The 25,006-nt window shown below is 41.8% G+C and overlaps 1 protein-coding gene and 1 long non-coding RNA gene across 2 annotated transcripts in view; one reads left to right on the top strand and one right to left on the bottom strand.

The window, feature by feature from the left end:
- The window catches only part of DKK3 (dickkopf WNT signaling pathway inhibitor 3), a 28,359-nt gene extending 25,512 nt beyond the window's left edge, over positions 1 to 2,847 (bottom strand). The window contains exons 1-3 of the mRNA XM_029961037.1: positions 2,275 to 2,847; positions 651 to 788; positions 58 to 141 (exon numbers count right to left, since the gene is read on the bottom strand). Of these exons, the coding sequence (XP_029816897.1) occupies positions 58 to 141; positions 651 to 788; positions 2,275 to 2,847 (795 nt within the window). The remainder of the gene's footprint in view (positions 1 to 57; positions 142 to 650; positions 789 to 2,274) is intronic.
- A 5,027-nt stretch (positions 2,848 to 7,874) lies between these two features.
- On the top strand, positions 7,875 to 21,910 carry LOC108640286. Its single transcript, XR_001921064.1, has 4 exons — positions 7,875 to 7,953; positions 10,398 to 10,464; positions 16,469 to 16,607; positions 21,851 to 21,910. It is a non-coding gene; the product is annotated as an uncharacterized LOC108640286 (long non-coding RNA).
- Positions 21,911 to 25,006: the final 3,096 nt, after the last annotated feature.

Here is a 25,006-nt window from a genome sequence, read left to right on the forward strand (position 1 = left end):
ACAATGAACCCCCAAGCATTTGTTTGATTTTCCAAAGGAAAAAATGTGCTCACTTACATGATTTCTTTTGTTTTCTCCGTCCCTTATAGATGTAATAACTGTTTCAGAAAAAACTGTTGATCCAGTTTTATTATCTGTAACCTGACACAGCAAAAGAAGAACAAAATATCAAACCACATCTTTTTATTAGCCCTTGGCTACTCTCAGCCCTACATTCTTTAGTAATTAACCCACTCCCACCCCCTCCTTTTCTCCCCATTTTGCTGTCACTCATATTAAATGCTATTCTGAGGGGGAAAAGTAGATGACAAGGCTACCTCCTTATCTATTTAAAATGTCACTGTGATGAAGGTGGCTGAGCAGGAGATGGTCATTCTTTTATGACCCATGTAATAGCTGTAGCTGTGTTCTGTTTTTAGGAGGCACGTTTTTCAACATAAATTATTATTTCACATTAACCTTTTATGATGTGTCCTTACACAGTGACTAATCAAGCACGTAAGATACAATAAAACCCCAAAGTAATTATCACCAGGAAAGTTTATGCTCCAAGTTATTTTATTCCTCCCCAAAACATTCAAAATTGTTTTTAGTTTTGAAGGAGAGGTGTGTAAGAATGAACAGCTCACCATATACGTGTTTTCTCATACCTTATCAATTTCTTGATGAGTCTGAACAGTTCTGTTACCAATTCTGGTTTCCTTGTCGGACTCGTTATGGTAGTTGGGAGGTAAGTTTTCAAAGTTTACTTCTGACAGCTTTTTTGCCCCTTCCTCTTCAGCTTCCATCTGCCAAATTTAAAAAAAAAAAAAACAAACAACTGAAAATTAGCAAAAATGACACAAAGGAGAAGAAGCAAAGCTTCTTGTGCAGCCCTCAGTAGCACCCTGTTTAATGACATTGTGCTGTTAGCACAGATGCCCCTGGCTGAGAACGCTTACTCAGCTGCTTCAGACACTGAGCACAGCAGCTCTTCTAATGGACTAGAAAAACAGTGGTGAGCTAAACCCTTGAGCTCTGGGCTGTTAGAGCCAAAGTCAGTCCCCGTGAGGAAAAAGGGTGCAGACTAATGAACAACTGGTATCTGCACAGGCTGATGCCAGTCAAGAGCCCAGCTTTCTATTTTTCCCACAAAACCACTAAAGATTTAGGATAGACTTTCCTATCTGACAAAGAGGAGAAAATATTCTGGCAGGACAGAGAGACAAAGCCCCTCGGAATCAACAGCAGCAGTCTTATAGATGAGGGTGCACACATCCAGAATTTCATTCTCTATTTCAGTTCCCACTGTCATTGTTTGCCAGATGAAGAAGGGCATGAGTCTTGTAAACAACACAAACTCTGAATAAATCGTATCCCTTTGTTGTTTGCAACCACTGTAACAGAGCTAGGAGGCCACAAGTTCAGCCAGGCTGAACAACTGAATTTTTCCCAAGATAAAATTTCTCTTTTTGGTGTGTCTGTTTATTTTAAACAACAGCTGCAAAGCTTTTAAAGTGTAAAGCATTTATCTACTAAGATGCAGCTCAAACAACACACATTTTGTGCTGTACACAGACCATTCCTCAGTCCAGAACTGACTACAGGAAGAGTAAAACAGGCAGAAATTTTGACAACATCTTTATTTATAACTAAGCCTATTTGCAGCACTGTAAAGAATGTTTTGTCTCAATGTGTTTTCAGTCTAAATTAAGTGGATGACAGAGACACATTTCAGCAACTGTCCAGATGACAGTAGAAGTTTGGAAATTACCTAATTATACTAAACAAAGGTCTGGTTCCCCCACTGGTTGCCAGTTACAGAGGTTTTTTGACTATGTATTTTTGAATGAGAGGAAAAGAGAACCTGGGAGATTCTTAGCAAATGGGAGCGCAGGGACAAAACCTTTTGACAAGCGGTATGAGACAATGGCTCTGGGTCTGGTCTCAGTTCCTGTCTTTGAAATGGGTCCTGTGCGATTCTGGGCCGGCAATTTGAGATGAAGGGGGGGAAAGCACACAAGAAAGGGGAGCGCAGGGACAAGATCTTTTGACAAGCGGTATGAGACAACGGCTCGGGGTCTGGTCTCAGTTCCTGGCTTTGAAATGGGTCCTGTGCAATTCTGGGCCGGCAATTTGAGATCAACACACGGAATTACATCTCATTCTCCACACGCGTTTTCAGGACTGTCTCACAGCTTTGAATCCTGGTTTGGGATAGTCGCGTGTCTCAGTTCGTGCTGCACCAAGACAATATAACTAATTCTTCCCTTCACTCCTCCCCTCGCCACGTACTGTTCCTTTCTCACTCTTGGGATCCAGACGGGACTGTTTGCCCGCACCTTTGCCTCGCTGTCCGCCGGCACCGCTGCGGGAGGGCGGCTGTCCGGGGACATCGCAGCGATGCCCGCACTCGGCGAGCCCCGAGCGGGCGGGGAGGCTGCCAGGGGACAGCGACAGCGGGGCAGCGGGGGGACAGCGCCGCGGACCCCGCCGTGTGGATTCGTCCGCGCTCAGGTCGCCGGGCCGGGCTCCTCCGGCAGGGCGCCGCCTCTCCTTTGTCCTCATGGGCGCGGGGTGTGGCGGCGTGCCGCAGGTGCGGCCCTGCCCGGGGCTGCGGGACGAAGGAGCCTCACTCACTTCCCTACCGCCCCTCGCCGCCTCCTCACCTCCTGCAGCGTTGCGCAGCTTGTGCTGCGTGTCCTCCATCAGCGCCTCCACTCCCGCAGCATCTCGCCCAGGCTGGCGGCCCTTCTCCGCCGCCGCCGCGCGCGCGCGGGCAAGCACAGCGCCCACAGCAGCGCAACCGCATTGCACAGCAGTGCCCACGCGCCGCCCGCTTTCCCCGCCCGCCGGTCCCCGCCGCATTCCCTGGCGCCGGGGCCGGCCGCTTGCCGGCGGGCGGCGCCCGGGGGGGGTGCGGGGGCGGGACGGCGGCACTGGCTAGTCCGGCCGCGGCTCGCTGGAGCCCCGGCCCGGGGAGTGCGAGGGGCAGGCAGGCAAGCGGGGCCCTGGGCAGAGAAACCCACCCCGGAGGTAGCGGGGAGGACAGAAGGGCAGAGATGCTGAGGGAGAGGGTGAGATGCTGAGGGAAAGGGAAGATGCTGAGGGAAAGGAGCAATGGGAGTTTCCCGTTCAGACACGAGACTTTCCTTCTCTCGGTGTTTTGAATAGGTTTGATGCGAAGGGGAGGGTGAGAGCTGCGTGGCACCTCCATTATGTGTTTTGCTTTCCAGGCTCCGGCGAAGACTCTCAGAAGATGTTTTCAGCTCCGAGGACCAACTCGGTCTCAGGGGAGTGACATGTCCTGCATCTGACTGGCCAGCACCCCACTCTCCCTGATTGATTCCTTTCAAAGTTTTTTTTAAAAATACTCAGACAACATCATAATTTTCTATCTCTGTGTGTATTCCCCAATTCCCACATTACTTTTCCTCTTTGTGCTTCACCCCAAGAACTTCACGGACAGAGCTTGCTGCTCTGGGGCAGCACTGTTGTTCCAGGAGGGAACTGTCCTATAAGCCTCATTTTATTTTGGAACCTGAGTGAGAAGTAAAGGTGAGTAAACTATTTAAGTCCTGCAAGCGCAGTATTACAATAGTCGACAGTATAAACCCAGTGCTATTGTCAGGCTAAGGCAGCTTCAGTCAGTTCTGAATGCTCCCAGAAATGCAGTAGAGAACAGCAGAGACAGGAAGGCCCCTGTGTCCCCGGAGGGAAACCCTTCCCTCAGTCTCCCAACCACAGCACACCAGGCTTCTGTTCAGTGCCACAGAAGGTTTCGTTCTGGACACACCTTAAGACTTAGTGTATTGGTACAGTAGTTTGATTTTTCTTTTTGTAGCTGCCAACTCTTGGACTACACAATTTAAGTAATAATGAATGATAGTAGCTACCTGGAATCACTCAATAGTTGAATTATGTTCCATCACATTGTAGGAAGTATGGCATATGGAACAATCCTTTACTGGCAGAGAAATGTTTAGACAAGATACTCCTCTTTTCCACCTCTGTTTTTATGGTTAGGTTTCCAGTTCACCCACTGCCTCAAATCAGCTTAATAACATTCACAATTTACAGGTGACACTTAAGTAACATTTAGAATGTTAATTTTCTTAGTTTTGAGGAGTAACTGAAGTTTAGATCAGGTACAATGAAAACATTAAAAAAAAACTATTTGAGGCCCACATTCCCAAAGGCATATGGTCATCAGATTCCCAAGAAAATGGGTTAGAAATTGGATACTTCTTTGTAATATCTTTGTAAATTTGGGCCTCAAACCAGTTTTCCAAACAATTCAAACATATATAAATGTTAATTGACTGAGTAGTTTAGAAGAGGTAGATCTAAAGAGCTGAAGTCTCCCTTTCTTGCAGTGAGACAAGGGCCACAGTCCCAAACCCTGGCTTGGCAAGACTCTCCCATAGTGAATGTGGTGACACTGACAGGGCTGACAGGATGTGAACTCATGCATTGTTTGGCCAATTATCCAGATGCTGCAGCATACACTTTATTCAGTATTGATGCACTGAATCAAGACTAAATTCATCTTTCAACATGGAGAAGTACTGTGCAGTTAACTTACAATGCAAGCACAGTTATTCTGACTGTTTTGATGGATTTTAACTCAGTTTTTCTAGCTCCTTTGAGCGAGCTTTCTTCGGACAGGGGCTGAGCTGAGTGGTGAGGATGCACTTGTATCCCAGAGTGGAAGATCTGCAACTGAAATCAGTGCAGAATAACTCTTCTGGTTTTCCTCTGTCACCTTGGTTTACTTCACAACAACTTTCTTGTGCACACAAGGCTTTAGACAGACTATGATTATAGCCAGGGCAGACAAATGATGTCTTCTAAGCTGAACCATCAGGAACCCTTAGGGTGCCTGCTTAGAATTGCACTTCACCCCAGAGCTGCTGAAGTGCCCTGCACCCATAATTGCATTTGCAAGGACAGCCAGGGGCACAGGGGTGACATGCCTCGTTCATATGTTGAGTCAGGTGATCAGGTTAACACAAAACAGATCTAGTTCACAGTGCTCCCATGACGTGCCTCAGCTCATCAGCCCTACTGAGAGACTGAAATACATGAGGGTATGGTGCTATGCACTTATTTATTTCAGCATAAGTGTTTCATTACTTATACTGAGAATGTTAAACCTGGGTTATCTCCCACTGAGGCTAGTGGGAAAATTCCCATATATTCCAGAGGGACTTACACTCTATCTTTAAAGAGAATTACTGAGGATCAGAAGGAGTTTATAGTATCGATCACCTCTTCTGGTCATTTGTTCTATTATTTTTATCTTCTATGATTGAAGCAACAGTGACAACAACAACAACAAAGAAAAAATGTAAAAATTCATCTGTATTTAATCTAACAGAACCCTGTAATCTCTCTACTGTATTTTTACAGCAGGAAGAAAGTCATGTCTATTGAAAATATTGCTTCTGTTTAAAAGCATGCTGCTGGGGACATGGGATTAACCATGAATAGCAGGTTATTATGTTAGACTGGAGCAAAGTCTTGTTTAAAATTATATTATGTCAAAGATGTCAGAGAATATGTTTTGGACTATAACAAATTTTTATAGCTGAGGTGCAACCCAGGGAGATGATCTTTTTCCAAGACAAACCAACATAGCTAAAAAGCATCTCTTCCTGAATGCATGTATTGCACAAAACCCAGTACATTACACAGAAGCACATATAATCTTTTTTCCAAGGTAGAATTTATTCTTAGACTTCAGACAAGATGAGCTGGAATAATTTTAGAACAAATATACACATAGTTAGAAAAAGCATGTTCCAGAGATATCACCTAAAAAGAGTTTTCAAGGCTTAGATCAGCAGCCATACAAGACACTTAAGGCAGATTTGAGGCAAAGATGGCCCCCCATCATGGGGAATGAACTCTTGTCAAAGGCAGACATCATCTGAATCAGTGATTCTGGAGAATAAAAACCACCTTCTGGTTGGATGAGTTTTGAGACAAAAGACCATTGTTCCTGAAAGCAGCAGGGTAGGGAGTTGTGCATCTTTGATTTATTTTTTTCCCACACATTGTTTATTCATTTAAAGGCAGTACATTATATTCTGTTTTCTGTGTTTCAGACATCTGTTATTTTGCATGTCCATTTACCAATCAATTAATAGAGATCTCTTCCCTCTCCAACAATTGTGCTGTGAACAATCAATCAATTAGTTAGCTGCAGAAAAAAAGAATAGCAAGATGTCTGGCTAATATACAACCTATAATGCAAGAAGAAAAGGCAGCCTTCTGAAGTCTGTGAGTATAAACAACATCAAACATCTGTACAACAAAGAAAAAAAATCTGTCACCAGCAGGCAAAAATACCAGAAACAGAAAGCCTCAATTCCTTGCTGAAGGGGGAAGGAGGGCATGAGAGAGGGAGAGCAGAGTTAAGAGAGGGGATTAACACCAGTTAAATTTGCAGTTTATACCATTTTAAGCTGTATATGTCTCAGCTGTTCTTGTGAATTCCCTCCCAGAGGCTGTACCACATGGCTGGAGTCAGTCCAGGATGTTTAGGATGTCAGCAATAAGTATAATTACCTCGTGAAGTTATTTCCTTTATTAGTACAGTATCAGTCAGGGGTTTTCCACAGGAAAGACGATCTCCAAACAGATTAAGATGTGGTAAAAGTATTGATTGTCTACTCTTTTTACTGGTAATTTGTTGTATCAGATTACTTGGGCGTATAAAGCTCTAAGCTGTAGTAAAAATGTTTTTCTACTCACATGAGGTTTTACAGCATGGAAACTTGTAAATGTTGGGACTGAATAACTTGAAGTATAAAAACCCACAGTTATTTTGCTGGGTCAGCTCAGTATTTAACTTTCTGACCATTTTTGTACGTTAAACATATATAAAATTTTTAAACTCAACCTGACATCTTAGGGAGCCTTAGAGAAGATTTAGGAAAGAATTAGGCATTTCAAAGCAATTAGGGCAGAATCAGTTAATGATCATAGTTTTGTCAGGTCTTTCTCAAGTAAATAGGTGTTAAGGACACTGAAATGCTCACATATGTTTGGGAGAAACTTGACTGAATGAGACTGAATTTTCTTGGAATTATGGGTCCAGAAAAATTTCTAATTTAATACTTTTTGTCAATACCTTGGCCTCATTCTAGCTTATTTTAATTTGCTCTGCAGGTTCATTAAATCATAAAGTAGTAAAACCCTGTTAAAAAAATACAAAAGTATCACACATAGATTTGATTATGAGCAGTTATTGTATTTATCTTCACACCTTCTCAGAACCAGAGTAATGTTCAGGTGTAGGTGAACACCACGTGGGCCTTTATTGAACACATTGCAGAAAAAATGTGGGGTTTGCTTTTTTTTGTTTTCTTGAAGAAGAAAGGAATTTATATTAGTTTTCTGTTCACAGCTACAGAGTTGAGAGTGGAGTTCTGTTATCTCCTTTTGACCTTCTCATGGATGATTGTAAAATTTTCTGGTAGTTAAGTTATCATATGCTGAAGAATCATGAAATATTGATCTATCAGCACACAGTCTGTCTTTGACAGTCTTTTCAAACACAGTAATCATGTGGCAGCTGTACTTTACTCAGGAAAAACAGAATTATGCAAATACAAACACTGTTCAGTGTTAATGGCACATTATTTAGCAAGATAGCGGCTATATATTTGAAATATGAGCAGACTTTGATCTCATTTTTACTGCTTTATAGATGTATTTTCCTTTTAAGGTTCTCAAGGTTCTGGCTGGGGAGGACCTGACTAATCAACAATGCCTTTTTTTTCAGCGTGCCTTGCATTGTGTCAGTGACTCATGACCACAGCAGATGGAGCAGTGAGTCACCTACCTGATGTTATTAGACTTGTGACAACAAGAAACTAGATGAAACCTCTCAACTGTATCTGCTTTCCAGACCACAGAAACACAGCACATTGAATTTGCTTTGACTTACACAGACTGCAAAGCCTGGTAAGGACTCTTTCCTTCAATCACAACTGAAAAATAAGCACACAGGCAAATGGCTGTACTCTAGCACATAGTTCCATACACTCTAAATGCCACTCCAAGACATTGCCTTCATTTAAAAATCAGGTCACGTGGCAATAAGGCTCTGAAAGTTATGAGAAAGTATTAAAGTATTTATTTCTATTTGTAATGCCTAAGTCCATGGCGGTGGATGGGAACCTTTTTGCTTCTCAAATACACTGTCCATGTGCATTCAGATGTGTAGGTGTGGCACTAGAGGACATGATTTAGTGGTGGACTTGGCAGTGCTGGGTTAATGGTCAGATCTGATGATAAAGGTCTTTTCCAACCTAAATGATTCTATACAATCAATTCACACTTCAAAACTTCTGCATGCCAGATTTTTCTAGCTATTCAGGAAGGGCAATATTGTCTGATAAATGAAAATGTAAATCCTATTTACAGAAGTGTGCAGATGTTTTTCTGGGGGAGGAAGGAGAATGTCAGCTGACACATAGTCCATAGCTTCAAACACTCTCATGAGGATTGTCATCGTATTTCATGCTTTTAAGAATTTGTGATTAAGAAAACTGGGAGTGAAATTCAGAAGTCTGCCTCCTGATCTTTTTTCAGAGTGTATTTCAGATCATTAAGAAGTGGTTAAAAGATTTTTAGTGATTCATACAAAATTAATTAATCAATCAGTTTGTAGCAGATAGATAGTTGATAGCTTTGTTGATACTAGTTCCAAAAAGCAAGAGGGCTGGGCATCAACAAATATTAAGCCATTCTGTCCTTATCAGAGGGGATCCTTCCAGGCCATTGTTGAATCATATTGCCTGGAGAGCACAGGGATGCAGGTCTCATTTTCCTTGGAGGTGACGAGAGCAAAGAGAAGCCATCCTAGAGTCAAATTTTTTATTCTGTTTCATGGTATCCCTTGCTGACCAGTCCTATTAGCTTCAGCTCTTTGTAATGTGAAATTAGGCATGTTTTAAGTCTTGGTACAGATCTTTTCTCCTAGCTCCATTTCTCCTGTTTGGCTTCTAGCAATTGTACAATGGACAAACATAAAATATATATGAGAGTTGGGACAAAAGAATCAAGAAATGGGCAAAGAGGTGCTGTGAAAATTAGGCCAACTGGTGAAGAAGTACCTTCATGAAGAAGGTGCATGCAGGAGAAGTAACCAAATAAATTAAATGAGTTGAAGACTGGATAAATTAGATAGTTGATAGATCAGATAGTTGATAGATTAAATGAGTTGAAGTAATGTAAGTAGGAGCTCATATGGGAGAATTTACAGCAGTAGAGATGTTTATTGAAGTGGTAGTTCTGTGGGAAGGCAGAGGCACTGTGAAGGAAGAGCTGCAGGGAAAAAGTGCTTGGGAGTGATGGTATGAAAGAAAGTCTCGTAGACAAAACAATGAAGCTTTAGCAGGGAAACAAAAGAGCTAGTTAAGAAAAGCAAATGTCTGGGGAAAGAGTACCTGAAGCTAATTTAAAGGAGAATGAGAATAGCAAATGTGCTTGCATGGAATAAAAGACACAGGAGAAGAATGAACAAAATGCACAGTGAGAAACGGAGAACTTTTGTTGTACACACCATAAAAAAAGAGACATTTAATTTGAGGAAAAATTGGTTCTCTTGTCTGTTTTTTTTAACAAAACATAGGAAATTTAATGTGCAATAGTGCTTTGGTTGTGTATGAGTGTTGTGGTTTAACTCCAGCCAGCAATCAAGCCCCACAAAGCTGCTCTCTTACTTTCCCCCCACAGGATGGGGGAGAGAATCAGAAGGGTAAAAGTGGGTTGAGATAAACACAGTTTAATAGGTAAAGCAAAAGCCATGTGCACAAGCAAAGCAGGAAAACAAGGAATTAATTCCCCACTTCCCAAGGGCAGGCAGGTTCAGCCATATCCAGGAAAGCTGGGCTTCATCACAAGTAACAGTGACTTAGGAAGACAAGTGCCATCACTCCAAATGTCCCCCTTTTCCTTCTTCTTCCCCCAGCTTTATATGCTGAGCATGATGTCTAATGGTCTGGAATATCCCTTGGGTCACCTGTCCAGGCTGTGTCTCTTCCCAGCCTCCCCTGCACCCCCACAGCCTCCTCACCATCAGGGCAGTATGAGAAGCAGAAAAGGCCTTGGCTCTGTGGGTTACTACTCTGCTCAACAGTAACCAAAACAACTCTATATTATCAACCCTGTGTTCAGCACAAATCCAAAACACAGCCCCATACCAGCTGCTGTGAAGAAAATTCACTCAACCCCAACCAAAATCAGTGCAATGAGGATACAATTTTTTTTCTTCCCGTGGTCAAGAATGTGTATCACACACTGGCAAGTTTTCTCCACTTTTATGCTATAAATTGCACTTGCTGCTATCACAAAGATAATAGTGGTGTTAGGAAAATATCAGTCACCCACTGTGATCTTTGCAGATTCCAGGCATCAAGAAATCCCCCAAAGGTCACACAACAAATCGCTCCTCGAACCTTCCTCAAAATGGTGAGCAAGCAAGAAGTGACAAAGTGCACACAAAGTTCACAGTTTGGCAGCATCAATTTTGTAGATGACTCACTGGCCAGTAGGTTGTCTTTGTCTAGTCATACAGGCAATCTGATCTTCCCTCCTAGTTTTAGTGCAGCTGTGTCAGTGTTATGCTGGATGGCGTTTAGCCGTGTACCATAAACATTTATGAAATTAGGAGAATTACAGAACTGTATTGCTGTCATTTCAAAATATGCATACAGTGTGATAAAACCTTGTAAGAAGGTCAGTCATTCGTATACTCTGACTTCCCATTTCCTATTCTAAATATATGTTATGAATGTATTTCCCCCGTGCATGTGTATCTAACATCACGTTATTTATTTCATTAAGACAGAACACAATTTAAGCTAAAATTGGTCTTTGTGCTTTTACAGATTTTAGCAGATTTGTCATTATTTATATCTACATAAGAGGAACAGCTCCAATATTTCCAGTTTTAAAATTGCCTGCCCTTCTGAATTATGGTATTTTGTTCATCTTTCCATTGTGGAATTGAAGGTGGCTTGAATTAGTATTCCTTCAAGGATGGGTATTGCTGCCTTTTTTTTTTTTTTTTTTTTTGCTGTTTCATGCCACACAGTTTTTAGTGGTTGTTATGGTGAATAAGTTTGTGTATTAAATAGAAGAGAACAAAAATCCCACAATAAAGGTTAGCCATTTACAGCTGGCTTCTTCCCCGAGGCTACAAAAACACATGAATCCTTCATTCGGAAAGGTCTGACTTTTAAAATTCATAAATTAAAGATGCTCTAATCCATTTGCTCAAGCCAGGACTAGCCAGGATTCTCAGCTGACCGTGTATCTTCAAAATTGCTAGTGCAAGCACAAAGTCATTGCTACACTGATATTTAACTTGCATGTGGTCTTTGTTAAAGTACACAAGAAAGAGCCGTTGAATGATTTGGAACAAAGAAATGCATTTAATTAAGAAAACGTAGGTGCCCCCTCCATCTTGCCTTTCTTGAGTTTGTGAATCCTTATACAATCCATTGTTTTCACTAGTATGTTGTTTTACTTTAGCACACTATTTCCCCACATCATCTGCTTCTCAAGGTTGTTGTTGAAGTCAACAAAACAAGGATTCCTCTGTGGAAACACTAGTTCACTTAATTTCTCCTGCAGTTTTCCTTCTCTGATGAGAAATTACCCCCAGGACTCAAGATCTCGCTTACATTTGAGGACACAGGAAGTACATAGGGAAAGGAAAAGGTGGTGCACCCTGGTAGCCCTCTCACAGACTATTAAGATTTGGGAGATACCCTCCCTGTCCCTCCCTGCACCTCCTTCCTCACCCTCCACTTGCTGCTGCCCTGGAGAGACCTGCCTCCCTCCTGCAGCATCTCAGGTGCTGCTCGTGCCCAAGCAAGGGAGGCATCTGAGAGAGATTCCACTAAGAAGTGGCATTTGGGAGAGGGCATCAGTTCTGCCATCACTGGTTCCTTGCAAAACCAGCAACAAATAATTGCAGGAGCTGGCAGCACTCTCAGAAATATTCTGCAATGTACTTTCTGAGGGAAGATAAAAGAACTCAGAACAGCATGCTGTCTTCACTGTGTATTTCACTGCTATTTCCCAGCTTTTTTCCAATATTTTTTTTCCAATATTACTCAGGCAAGATGCTTGCTTAAATGCCTGTTGAAATATGACGGGTGAAGTTCATAATCCATATGGAATGTCATTTGGAAAAAATATCATGGCACATCCCTCACATCACGTGCAGTCTATTGGGGCTATTGTTCTTGGGCTTTCACACAAAATTGTGCACAAAAAATATTTTTAAGCAGTTTAATTCTAAATTCAGGATATTTAAAAATTTAAAGTAATGGACTGTGGTATCTTTTGTAGCTTTTGAAACTAAATTTGTATTGTTTACATAAAAAACATAAACCTGCTAAAATAACAGAATTGAAACTGGGTCACTTACAGGGAAAGGCTTTCATAAGCATCTTGATTTTTAAAAAATCAAATACTTCTGTGTACTTCAATACAAGGGAGGATTCTACTTTTGATGGAGGCCTGAATCCCACGTTATTTAATAATCAGAAATGATCTGGGGGCAGAGGCAATCACCAAACTATGAAAATTACAGCAAGTACATTGCTTTGCAAATTATTTTGAAGTACTTGAGCATGAGTAGGCCAGAGAGCTACTGTGGAGTGAATTGTTGTGGTCACATTTTAGAAACAGGAGCTGCCAGCGCTATATGAAATTAAATCTAGGTGACACTGACATCCTAAATGACCCAAAAGAGAGATAAAATCTACTAGAGGAGTGGCATAAGGATAGCAATGCCAACAAGAACTACTGTATTGCTGCAGGAACTGTGAAAATAAACAGCAAATGATACCATGAAAGCAATCCAGACAAGACCTCCTGGAGCACGGAGGTTGTCATGGACCATAAAATACAGTTAAAACTGCTCATCAGAAACTACAAATAAGCACTAAAAGGAGAGGCTTTACAAGCAGCAAATATGACTTGCCAGGAAGCTGCAAGCCCTGAAGATATATTCCTGATGCTGATCTTATAGAATGCAAACACAGGAAAAAGAATAATAGTTGGGAGAAGTTTACATCGTAACACCAAATTTATCATTAAGAAACAGGCTGTCAGAAAGAATAAAAAAAAAAGACTGGTGATGTGACTAAGCTTTAAACAAAGAAAAAAACAATAGAATCACAATGCCTGCTGAAAAGCAGCATGTTCATTAGCTGTAGGGAACAACTGGGAGTGAAAGTACAAGTTGTAGAGAGAAGGGAATTATTGAAAGAAGAAAATATACTGATTTAAACTATAATTCACCAAGAACTTCTCGAAAGTATTAACAAAGACCACTAGAGAGGAAGAAACAGCCATAATTTGCCCCAAATGAATGAATGGGTAAAAGAAATTACCATTTGTTCAAAGTAACACAGAGAGAATCTGGGAGGACTGAGGGAACACGATGTATCTGACACAGCCTGGCAATCAGCGACTGATATGACAATCATAATTTAAAATAAACTAATGAATCAACATGGTTGTGAGCCTGCAGCAAAGCAGGTCGTGGTAACTTTCTAGATCCTGCTCTGGTGAGATAATGGGTTCAGAGTAGATGTGAGACAACTGAGCAGAGACAGGGTAAGGAAGGACTCATTGCACCGAGGGTTTGCCCAGGATGAGTGAGTCCTTTACTGTGCCAGTAATCAATTTACTGATTCTTTTCACCTATGAAACCATTCAATTTTCATATAATGTGACCTCTCTGGCTTTTGGAGATGAGTTAGTCTTCCAAGCACATACTTTTTATTCCAGTACCTTTGAACATCTTTCAGCAAACAGGCTGCAGGTTATATCCTTGTCCCTTGTGGAGTGTGTGAGCTGCTGAGGATCTTTGATTTGTATGCAAATGGGGCTAGGAGACAAGTGTTTTAGGGCAATGCCTGCAATGTGGGAGAAGCCAGTTTTCACATGATTTCTGAATTTTTCTGGGTCACACCCAGTGGTCAAACAGGTGCCTAGCACTAAGGAGCCAGGTTGAGTGAGGGACAGACCATCATCTTCTTTCAAAGATTTCTTCGTTGTGCCCACCCTAATACCCCTGTGCCATTCTCTCTGTTTATTCCCTCAGCATCATGTTAGGGCTGTCCCCAGGGAAGACCCCAGCTGACATCAGCCAGAGCTGACCTTCTGTTTCAGACTTGCCTAAAAGTCAGCTTGTAGTTTCTCTCACTGGGAATTTGAGATCAGACTTTGAAGCCATATTTTCCTTCTCTATTTTAATCTTAATAGCTTTTATTTTAACAAAATGTATACCTTCCTATGTTCTGTGTAGGTAAAATAATTCTCTTCAGTTCTAATGCCATTTCATAATGGAAAAGACATTCAATTCCAAAGTCTGCATGTATTTTAAGGTGTCTAAGTCCAATTCTTTCCAACTAATCAATCTGTAAATTGTTGATTGTTTTCAAATGATTTTAGTATGCTACCCACTGTGATTAGTAATTTGACAGGTTTCTGCTTTTGACTGAAAAACAAAGGACATTCAGGATTGCTTTGAAACTCTTACATGACTTTCTTGCCTTGCAAGATAAAAGAGATGGCAGTAAAAAAATTTCTACAGTGCAGTAGAAACAGTGAGGGCAAAATCTCATAGGAACTTGAGTTAATTCAATTTTGTGTTAAAAACTTTTTTTTTGCAAGCATCTCTACTCTGAGGCATAACTGTGGAAACAAATAAAAAGAGGTTTGATTTAGTTGGGTTTTGGTAACTTTTAATCTGGACCATATCACCTGATAATTCTATTTTATCTGTGTAACAAAAACACATCTTGCTGTAGGTACTTATTCAAGGAAAACAAATAATAAAGCAAATGCTGCAGCAAGAAGCTTCTGTTTTATCCTTATCAGAACAAAAAGTCCTCTGAGCATGCAAAGAATCTTGCTCTGATTTACAATAATGGTTTTTATATCCTTATGTATTTCAAGGCAACTGGCTTGCAATTTATGAGTTGAGTTTTCACTTTTTTTCTAGACTGACACAGCCAAAGGCAGGCAGACCATGGCCAGGAACTGACTGGGGAGATGTCACTGTTACTTAGCTGGAATAAAACATTTAATGCCTCAGCTTCTCTGCTTCACAAGACTGCAGCCTTTCTTTTATCTCTGATTGACTGCTCCCAAGCCTCCAGTCATATAAATACTTCCACAATGTTATTGATCTGTCAAGTCCTGCAAAAGCAAAGCACAATTTCTGTTCATGCTATATCCCTCCTGTGATGTACATGTGACACAGAAACAGCAAGGGACAGGCACATCTCATGTCTCATTTCCCAGAAGGCCACAGTATTGCCATCATTTGGGTCAAAAGATAGGTTAATAAGCCATCCATCTCAAGGTTTTAATTTACTTCAGTGAAATTATGTACTGTGAAAAGCACAGGTTTTCTCATGAATTTTTAAGATGCATGTGTTTCTTTCCAGCATAATTCACAGAAGTTGGTTGATTAGTATGTATTTTCTGCATGCACGTGCATCTGTGTCAGTTGTGGAAGGAAAAGGGTTTCACCCTAAGTTATCTACTTTTGCAGCTATGTTATATTTAATCATTCTCATTTTTTTAGCAATGACCATTCCATATTTTTTTGCCAGCTCCTGCATAGAGATGTCTCCACGGACTGTTCTCTCATTCCTATATGTGTTTGTGTAGAATAAACTCTCCTTTCTTTACCTTGGCTGCTCCATTTAGATGTGTGGTTAGGCACAAAAGGCATGCCATAAAACTAGAAGCCATAACTTTAGTGTAGCATGCCTACACCACTCCCCTAATGAGGCATCTAGTTCTTTATTTGAGATATTCTGAAGTTGACATGAAAACTAAGCAACATTCGAACTCCTGATGCTGATTTCAGTCACAGCCTCCCTCTTGTTTCTTCTGAGATTTCCTTTCAGGGCTGGCATGGACAGATGACTCTGAAATTAGGGTAGGAGGGTTAGGCTGAATCTTGATCCCTGGAGCACTCTGAGCTCATTCTGGGACCTCAGCCTGGGTCAGAACTGGGTCTGATATGATAGGTATCTCTATAGCTATTCAGCTGATGAGGTTGGCTTTTAAATGACAGTCAAAACAGTTGTAGGCTCTGGGGTGTTTGATTAAAATTGTTTCCCCTCCTGTGGTGGGAATGATGGGGAAGCACAAAGATGTGCTTGTGTGATAAGGAACTGTGAAAATGAGACTCGCCGTTGAACAACACAAACCATGATACTGGTAGCATTTTTATAAAAAGATAAGAGAGGGTCATGTTTGCAGTGTAGAACACCACAAAGCTGTAACAAAAGCATTTTCTAGTGACTAATATTTTGTTGAAAATGACAGTGTTAAAAATGAATCATTAAAAATTACTGCCTTTACCGTCGACTGTATAATTCACATGCTGCTTTGGGCTAGACTCCCAACTGCCTGTGCATCACTCTCTTCTCAGGTCTACAGGACTGGAAAACAAAAGTGGTTTTTAATCTGAGGGATTCTGTAACCTCTGTTGAACTGCAAGGCTGAGCTCCTTGATGCCTGAGCATGTCTCAGAGGGCGTCACGGCACCTGGGAGTCTGCACCACGCACAGGTACTCATCGTTGCTTTAATGGAAAGGCTGCTGAACTGTGTGCCTGGTGCTGCCACCCCGCCCCTCCCACGCTCCTAACCCTTTTTTCCTGTGATTATAATGTTCTCTTTTGTTGTTTATATCTCGTACTTTCTACCTACTTCACTCTACATATTTGAGAAAGGACCTCAGCACTGCAAATGCACGAAGTTATTTTAGTTGTTTGGGTTTTTTTTTAAAGAACATGTAAGTATCAAGAAAAGCTTTTAAAACAGAGTTTCTGTTTGTTTTCTGCAATAGTGTGTGCTCAAACGGAGACATAAGATGCTCCCCACAACACTTGGAATACACTAGGTTTTTTAAGTTAATGGGATGTTACAGTTTGAAGAAGCAGCAATTTGCTGGTGAAAAAAAAAAACCAAAAACAAAACAACTGGGCAAACACTTGTTTGAAAACAGGATGCTACAAAGAGCACCTTGCCTCATTATTATAAAAATTCTATTTAGCTTGTCTTGGAAAATGTTTTCTGGCAGTTCCACTGATGCTGGAAAGTTGTCCAGAATTAAACTTGCACTGACTAATGATTGATGGCTTATTTCACAAAAGCTGCAGGCTGTGGATACATTGTCAGTTTTCTTACTCATGGTGTATACAAGTAAGGAGATGGGGTTGTAAGTTGTTTTTTTCCATATGTTACACACTCTAGTTTAAAGCATGCCTTTAGCTTGCCATTTGAAATGCTTCTTAATAAATAAATTAAGACTGGGGCAAAGGAAGGCACTTCAGAGAATTTGAATAGCACCCAACATTTAAAGGAAAGCTAGCTGTGTCAAAGAAATACAGCAGAGACTAAGGAGTTAGTTTGTTCTGGTAGATCATCCCTACACACTTTTCCCAGCCACCAGCCAAGTTCTTTCTCCAATGCCAGCCAAGAACTACTTACAGCTGGCAAAAATCCACAGTTATCAGTGCAATGAAAAAGAGGTGAGCCAAAAAACCAAAAAAAGGGCAGTGTGTCCCTGTTGATAGCGAGGTGTGGGTTCCTGTGCCCTTATCCAGCTTGTAAGGGTAAGGGAATAAATAGTTAACAAAGATAACATTTATACAGTGATTCAGCTCAGTGGAATGTGTGATGATTTCCCAGGTCTCTGGAATCTGTTTTGTGCTGTGGAGTGTATGAGGTTCACACAGGACCTGTGGAGTTCATACAGGACCTGGTTTCCCTGAGGTGCATGGAAAGACCATAAGTGACCTTAAAAATTACCAAAAAAACTGTTCTTCGGTAATTTTGGGTATGACACATTAGGAACACAGAGAGGTAGAGAGGCAGAGAGGGCACAGATGGAATCCTGGTGAAAGAAGGCAGAAATCTTTCAAAATCATGACTGTGGAGAAAAGGAGGCTCAGGGGAGGCCTTACCAGTCTCTACAGCTCCATGAAAGGAGGCTGTAGTGAGAGGGTCTGTCTCCCCTCCTAAGTAACAACTGACAGGATGAGAGGAAATGGCCTCAAGTGGCAGCAGGGGAGGTTTAGGTTGGATAATAGGACACATTTCTTCACTGAAAGGGTGGTCAGGCCACTCAGGGAAATGGTGGAATCATCATCCCTGGAGGTATTTAGAAGATATGGAGATATGGCACTTAAAGACAGGGTTTAGTGGGATTTGGCAGCGCTGGGTTACTGGTTGGACTCAGTAATCTTAGAGGTCTTTTCCAACCTAAATCATTCTATGAATCTTGCATACAGAAAGTGATCTATCAGATCCCCCAAAGCTCACAAAATGTGTGAAATATAGAGTGAAAATAAGGGATATTTCCAGTTCTGATGTTAGCACCTATAAATAAAAAAGGACCTCATAAAGCTCAGCATTTCTGTAGTTTCTTATTCTTAGAATAAGAGACTTTTCCATGTAGGCCTTATTCTTTGTGGACTCCATTGCATAGAAAGTACTAACCAGATTCTTACAGACTGAAAAATACTGAGATGCAGAAAAGGATCTTACACAGAGTCCAATCAGCCTTGCCTGAATATGTAGAGGAGAAAATGAGCCATGTAAGATTTAAATTTTGCTTTTCAAAGAACTCAGAGTACCAGATAGGAAAAGCCATGCTTCTAGTGGCTGGTTAATCACTATTCTAACTTATCTCTGTAGTTTTTACCAAGGAGTCCTGTAAAATCAGATCATGGAAATTACAAGAAGCAAAAAAAATTAACACATTCTTTTGCCCTTTTCATTGTAATCAGGGACTGCTTAATACACTAGATGTCCCTCACTTGTCATGCAGTGTTTTGTATGTCACATACACATAAGCACACACATGAACAAAATAAAATTTTGTTCAAGCAATCCTGAAGTATTTTTAAAATTTATAGCTGAGTTTAACTAATACCAAACACATAAGACCATTTAAAAATTTGACTGTGCCCCAAGTCTTGCACGTCTCAGTTGCCTAACTTTTAAAGGCTGTTGAAGCACTTAATCCAACTAAGAAGCAGTAGGATCTGTGCTCCATTTAGACCTTTTGATACATCTATGTGAGCATGTGTTTGTGTGTGTGTGTGTGTGCACACAGGCACATACTCATCTGTTCTTTCTCAAGCAAAAAAATAATTTAGATCAGCTGCTCTTTAAAGAGAAAATCTCCCCAGGCTGCCCCAAACTGCCTGTTACTGCTCTGAATTAGTATTTATAACAAATTAACTCTGATCTGGTCCAAGACTGGAGATCTAAACTGTGAATATGAGCTGGTGTTTGTGCACTCGTGGTGCACTGAACACTGCTTGAAAGGCCAGGAGTGTCCTGTGGAAATATCCCCATCTAGTGGGTGTCACTGGGCCGAGGACGCTCCTCTGGCATACCAGGACACTGCCTGTCCACTGTTCTTGTAGCAGTTGAACATCTATTATTTTCTTGAAGGAAAACAGCAAAAGTAGGGACCTTCTACTATCTGTGAAATTATTTCCAATCTTACCTGGGTATTTCGAACAACATACAATATTTTTATGTGGACTTTCAATGGTGGACTGCTCTGCTTTTCTCACTACAGAGTATGCTGAGTCCATTATGCATAAAAAAAGCTAAAATATCTCTGATGGTTTGTCCAGAAATTTTCTGAATGAGTTTTTAAAGAAATGAAAAACACTGAAAAGTTTTCAGACTTGTCACACCCTCTCCACAATTAGAGGTATTACTTTTCTCAGAACATGTTTTACATAAGAAGAAAGAGTTTATTAGGGTTTGAGAACTGGTATGTTTGTAAATAGTTGCTACTGTCTTCAAGACAAATTATGTGAGAGCAAAGTCAAAATACAGTATTATCCTAATGTGAGACATGGCTACAAAACCCTGTATCTATTATCTTTCCTTTCTTTTGAAGGAGTTGTTCTTAGCTGATGGAAAAAAAAAAGTTTGTTCCTAGACCCACTAAAATTAGTAGGAGTTTTGACATTAATAGGGCTAGGGCTTAGTGAGGAATATTTCAGGAAGGAATACAGCATAGCAAAGCCTGCAGTACATTCAGTCCTAAAGAAAGTACAGTACACATGTAATGGTCACCCAATTAATGCTTTCTTACTTGTCTTTCTCAGAAAGGATTAGTGACTGCAATGGTGTAATAGCTATTTAAGGATGGTTGAATAATATAATGACATCTAACTAATCAGACACCTATCACTGATATTTGACAGCAAGGCTTCAGATTCTCCAGCCTCCCATCCAGGCTGGGAATTTCTGCCACAAATCCAGGCTGCAGCACACTCTGGGAATTTAGGCAGAAGTTGAGAAGGTTTCCTGAGAGGAACTGAGCAGCACATCAGGTGGCTGGAATTGTAAAAAGTCCTCATCTTTCTTGTCACACCTTTTAATGCTTATCTTATTATCAACAAACAGAACATACATAGTTTTACACACACATACCCATGTATATATTCCTAAGAATAGGTAACACTCTTTCTCTACAAACACATTTATAGAGGCATTTTACTTTCTGATTCAGCTGGCTTGTCCCATGTATGCATGTTTTTTTTTCTTTTCAGCAAAATTTCCCTCAAAATAGTTTACATTGCAATCTACAAGGTATTGTTTTAAGGTGTAGGTTTGAGTGCTGTGGTTATGAAACCAGGAGATTAACGTTACCAGCTCCAGGCAGGCACCGTGGGGACAGGTGCCATGCATGTTTCTCCGTGTAGCTCTGCCAAGGCACATTAATCTTGATCTGCAACATTCCTGCTATTCCAGTCCTGGGCCCCTCTTGTGCCAAATTTTATAGTTTATTTGTTTACAGCTACAGCAATGTTTCCATTGAAGCAGAAGTTATTGTGAATACCTCTCATGCATTTTCAGCTTCTGCTTTTTACTCTGCTGGTTTGATCCATCTTGTCTGGGGTGCCTGTTTGGAAGGGAAGGGCCCAGACGTGGGGCTGACTGGCACTGAAGTAATGCCATGATTTTACATGATCTGAATGCCAAAAGCAGAGAACCCTGAAGTTAATCATTGCTTATTATGACTGACTCAGCCTCTCTAATCCTTTTCCATCCTCAGTCCTTGTCACCGTGCCACTTGACCTGTTTCCTCAGGGCTGGACTCTGTATGTCTGCCATGCATCGCACAGGAACTCAGTCTGAGGAGGGGAAATGATTCTTGAAAACTTCAGGGGCCGACTCTGCTCAGACCAAAAGTTGTTGGGGGGACAGATGATGCCTTTGAGCTCACTGGACATAAAACTTTGTATCTCATGCAGTTGCTCACCCTTCTCCTCCTGCGCTTGCAGCAGAACCACTTGTCTTTTACGTAGAGAGGAATATCCAGTTTCAAACAAAATGGACGGTTTGTATGCAGGAGTTTTGCCTCCAGGACTGGGAGAAGAGATACAATCTCCTGCCACCACCACACCTGTTCAGAATCTGCAGGAGGTCATTTTTATTTCCTTTCATGGCATTCATCACCCCTGGCAAAGAGATAAGGGCAGCAGAACACTGCTGGGCGATTGATATGTTTGCACTGCTCTGCATTAAGGGCTGATGTTTGTGCAACTCTTGGCTTACACACTTCTAGTATATCCTGTTACCAGAAAAAAATGGAATTACATGGTTTGCTCCCACTTTGCTCATATTGTGTACTCCTCCTAAGGAGTGATACATGCCAAGAATTTGTGACAGCAACAAAGTGCAAGTTTGTCATAGACTCCAGGTAAAGTAGGATGGGCATTGCAAAACATATGAGGTGATATGTAGATTTCTAATACTATTTCCCTTGCTTTCCAGATTACTCTTATCACTTCTCTGCTAACTCAGACATCAGAAACAGCCCAGCAGGAAACAACCACATGCTATAGTGATCTGCCCAAGCGAACCAATCTCAGCACTGGGGCATCTGCCCCACACAGGGCTTGGCTGCTTGCCCAGAACCTGCTACTGGTATGGCCAGGAGGAATGAGACCAAGCTTCCTTTGCACTAACTCCTGCATCCATAGGGATGAGGAGGCAGGTGAAATGGACAATCCCCTTCCATGTGGGACCCTGGTATATGTTGCATCCACTCGGCATGAGAGCTCACCAGAGGCACACAAGGTACAGATGGGCAGACCTTGGTGTTTCCAGTTTCACTTGACTGCTTGTATTAGGTTTGCCTGGCAAGGTTTTGGTAGTGGGGGAGCTGCAGGGGTGGCTCCTGTCAGAAGCTGCTAGAAGTTTGCTCCATGTCCAGTATAGCCAATGCCAGCCAGCTCCAGGATGGACCTGCTGCTGGCTGAGGCCGAGCCCATCAGCAATGGTGGTAGCACCTCTGGGATAATGTATTTAAGAAGGGGGGAAAAAAGCAGAGCAACAGCAATTGCAGCTGGAGAGAGGAGTGAGAATATGTGAGAGGAACAGCCCTGCAGACACCAAAGTCAGTGAAGAAGGAGAGGGGGGGGGTGCTCCGGGCTCTGAAGCAGAGATTCCCCTGCAGCCTGTGGTGCAGACCATGGTGAGGCAGCCACGCTCCAGCAGCCCAGGGGTGACCCCATACCAGAGCAGGTGACTGCCCAAGGGAGGGTGGAATCCCATGGGAATCCCATGCTGGAGCAGGCTGTTCTGGAAGGACTACACCCTGTGAAAGGGACCCCTGCTGAAGCAGCTCACGAAGAAATGCAGCCCTTGGGAAGGACTCACATTGGAGAAGTTCATGGAAAATTGTCTCCTGTGGGAGGGACCCCACATCGGGAGCAGGGAAAGAGTGTAAGGAGTCCTCCCCCTGAGGAGGAGAGAACAAGGTGTGATGAACTGACCACTGCCCAAATTCCCCATCCCCCTGTGCCACTCGGGGAAGGAGAAAGAGAAATTGGGAATAAATTTAAGCCTGGGTAGAGGTAGGGTTGGGAAAAAGGTATTTTAAGATTTGGGTTTTATTTCTCATTATCCTACTCTGATTTGATCGGAAATAAATTAAATTATTTTTCCCTAAGCCAAGTCTGTTTTGCCCATGACAGTAACTGGTGAGTAATCTCTCCCTGTCCTTATCTCAACCCATGACCTTTCATTGTATTTTCTGTCCCCTGTCCAGCTGAAGAGGGGAGTGATGGAGTGGCTTTTGTGGGTACCTCGTGTCCAGCCAGAGCCAACCCACCACACGACTGCTCGACACAAATGAGAGTCAGCAGGTCCCTCCTTGTCAGAAGGTACCAGGTATTTACAACAGACACTTTACCAGCAAGACAAAATAGTGCACAGGACCACAAACCACAAGATTACGCTGCTGGTATTTCCAGTTTTAAGCAGTAAAAATCCCTATTTTAGTTCCTTAGAGCATCCAGCTGGTGGTGCCAAATAGTAACTACAAAGGACGTTTTTTTCTGTATTTTGAAGGCTTGGAATACAAATTGTTTGGATAAAGGCTTAGGCTGTTTTTAGCAAGTGTCCTCACTCTCAGTGAACTTAGCAGGTCAGCTTCTAAAAGTCAACTGTTGTGTGTTTATGCCTCACACCAAGGGATATGCTCTGATTTATTTGAAAGCTCATACTGTGCATGATCTGTAGAAGATGTACATAGATGTACATCTATATTCCCCTACATAAGCAGGGGAATATCAGGCCCAGGACATTTTGGCATGGAGTAATATGTTTATTGCTTCATAAATCATGGTAAACCTTAAAAATACATACACCTGTTCTCCTGGGGGGTGAGTTATCTCTGTACCTGGCATTTATAACTTATGTGATCTGATGTCCTATTTGGGATCTTTAGTACATTTATTAAGGCTGTTGATGAGTCAGCTTGTGACCTTCTTTTTCTGTGAAGTTCAGTAGTTAAAAGTATTTAGCTTGGAAGAAGATACCTGTTTTCAAATTTGAAAAGGGAGGCAAGGGGGAGGAGGCGAAGGAACACCGTGTTATGTTTCCTTGGCCAAACGGTGACCTATAAAATGTGCTGGTGAGAACAGAAAATGTAATGCACCATCAGCTGCAGCCACAGATTGTTTTCATTCTTTTTGATATTTGATTATGAAGGTTAAAGCAGGGGAAAGGGAGTGCTGGCCTGAAGTGCTACCTTTCCTATGGCTCCCTGCCACGTGAGTCGGTGCTGCTTTGAAAGGGTCATGTTCTTTGCTGGCAGGCAGAGGCAGTGAGGAATAAACCCCAGGAGGGCCAGTTTTTACAACAGGTCATACATATGGTTATTTTGGAAAGTGTTTTGCCCCGTTCTGGAGGGTGCCCACTGTTCCCATGGGCCTCTTGCTTCCCGCTGAAAGATTGGAACAGACTGTTGCTTGCACAAGCCGCGGGTTTTGCTGAGATAGGCTGAGCAGGTGGCAAGTGTGAATGTGGCCAGTCAGGGTGGGGAAAGTGTCAGAAAGGTGAGTCAGGCGGAGGGAGATGTGGAGAATGACGCAACCAAGTCATGCTTCCCTCACTTGGACTCCAGAACTGCTGGACTCGTGGCCAGTACAGTTCATCCAGGCACCATGGCAGTCATTTCCCAGAGAATAGTATTCAGAACTTTGGCCACTAAAAGAAAGTAAATAAATGTTATATGATGAATGAACACTGAGAAGGACCTGGTTCCAAAGGCATCTGCTTAAGATTTCTACTTTTCCATTTATCAAAAGAATGCTTTAATTTGGTTTCAGGGATGAAGACACTACAATATGAGTGTTTATTATAAAATCATGATATGAGAAGCAGTATTAATTATATTGTCAAGAAAAAATTTCTGGTACGGTAAAATCAATCTGTGTGGTTGGTTTGTTCAGTGTTTTAAAAATACACTGTGTGGGAGAAATATTAGAGGAACAGCCTGCTCTGTTCTGAGATAGTGTGTTCAACAAGTATGACTTTGTGTTGTTTTGCTCTGCTGAATTATGCCTCGTGAAATCTCCTGAAGTATTCCCTGTGCAACTGTGGCAGCTAATGATTTTACTCAGACTCATTAAGAAAATTAAA

The sequence above is a fragment of the Manacus vitellinus genome, unplaced genomic scaffold, assembly GCF_001715985.3.
Source record: "Manacus vitellinus isolate BGI_N305 unplaced genomic scaffold, ASM171598v3 scaffold_30_pilon, whole genome shotgun sequence".
NCBI classification, from domain to species: domain Eukaryota; kingdom Metazoa; phylum Chordata; class Aves; order Passeriformes; family Pipridae; genus Manacus; species Manacus vitellinus.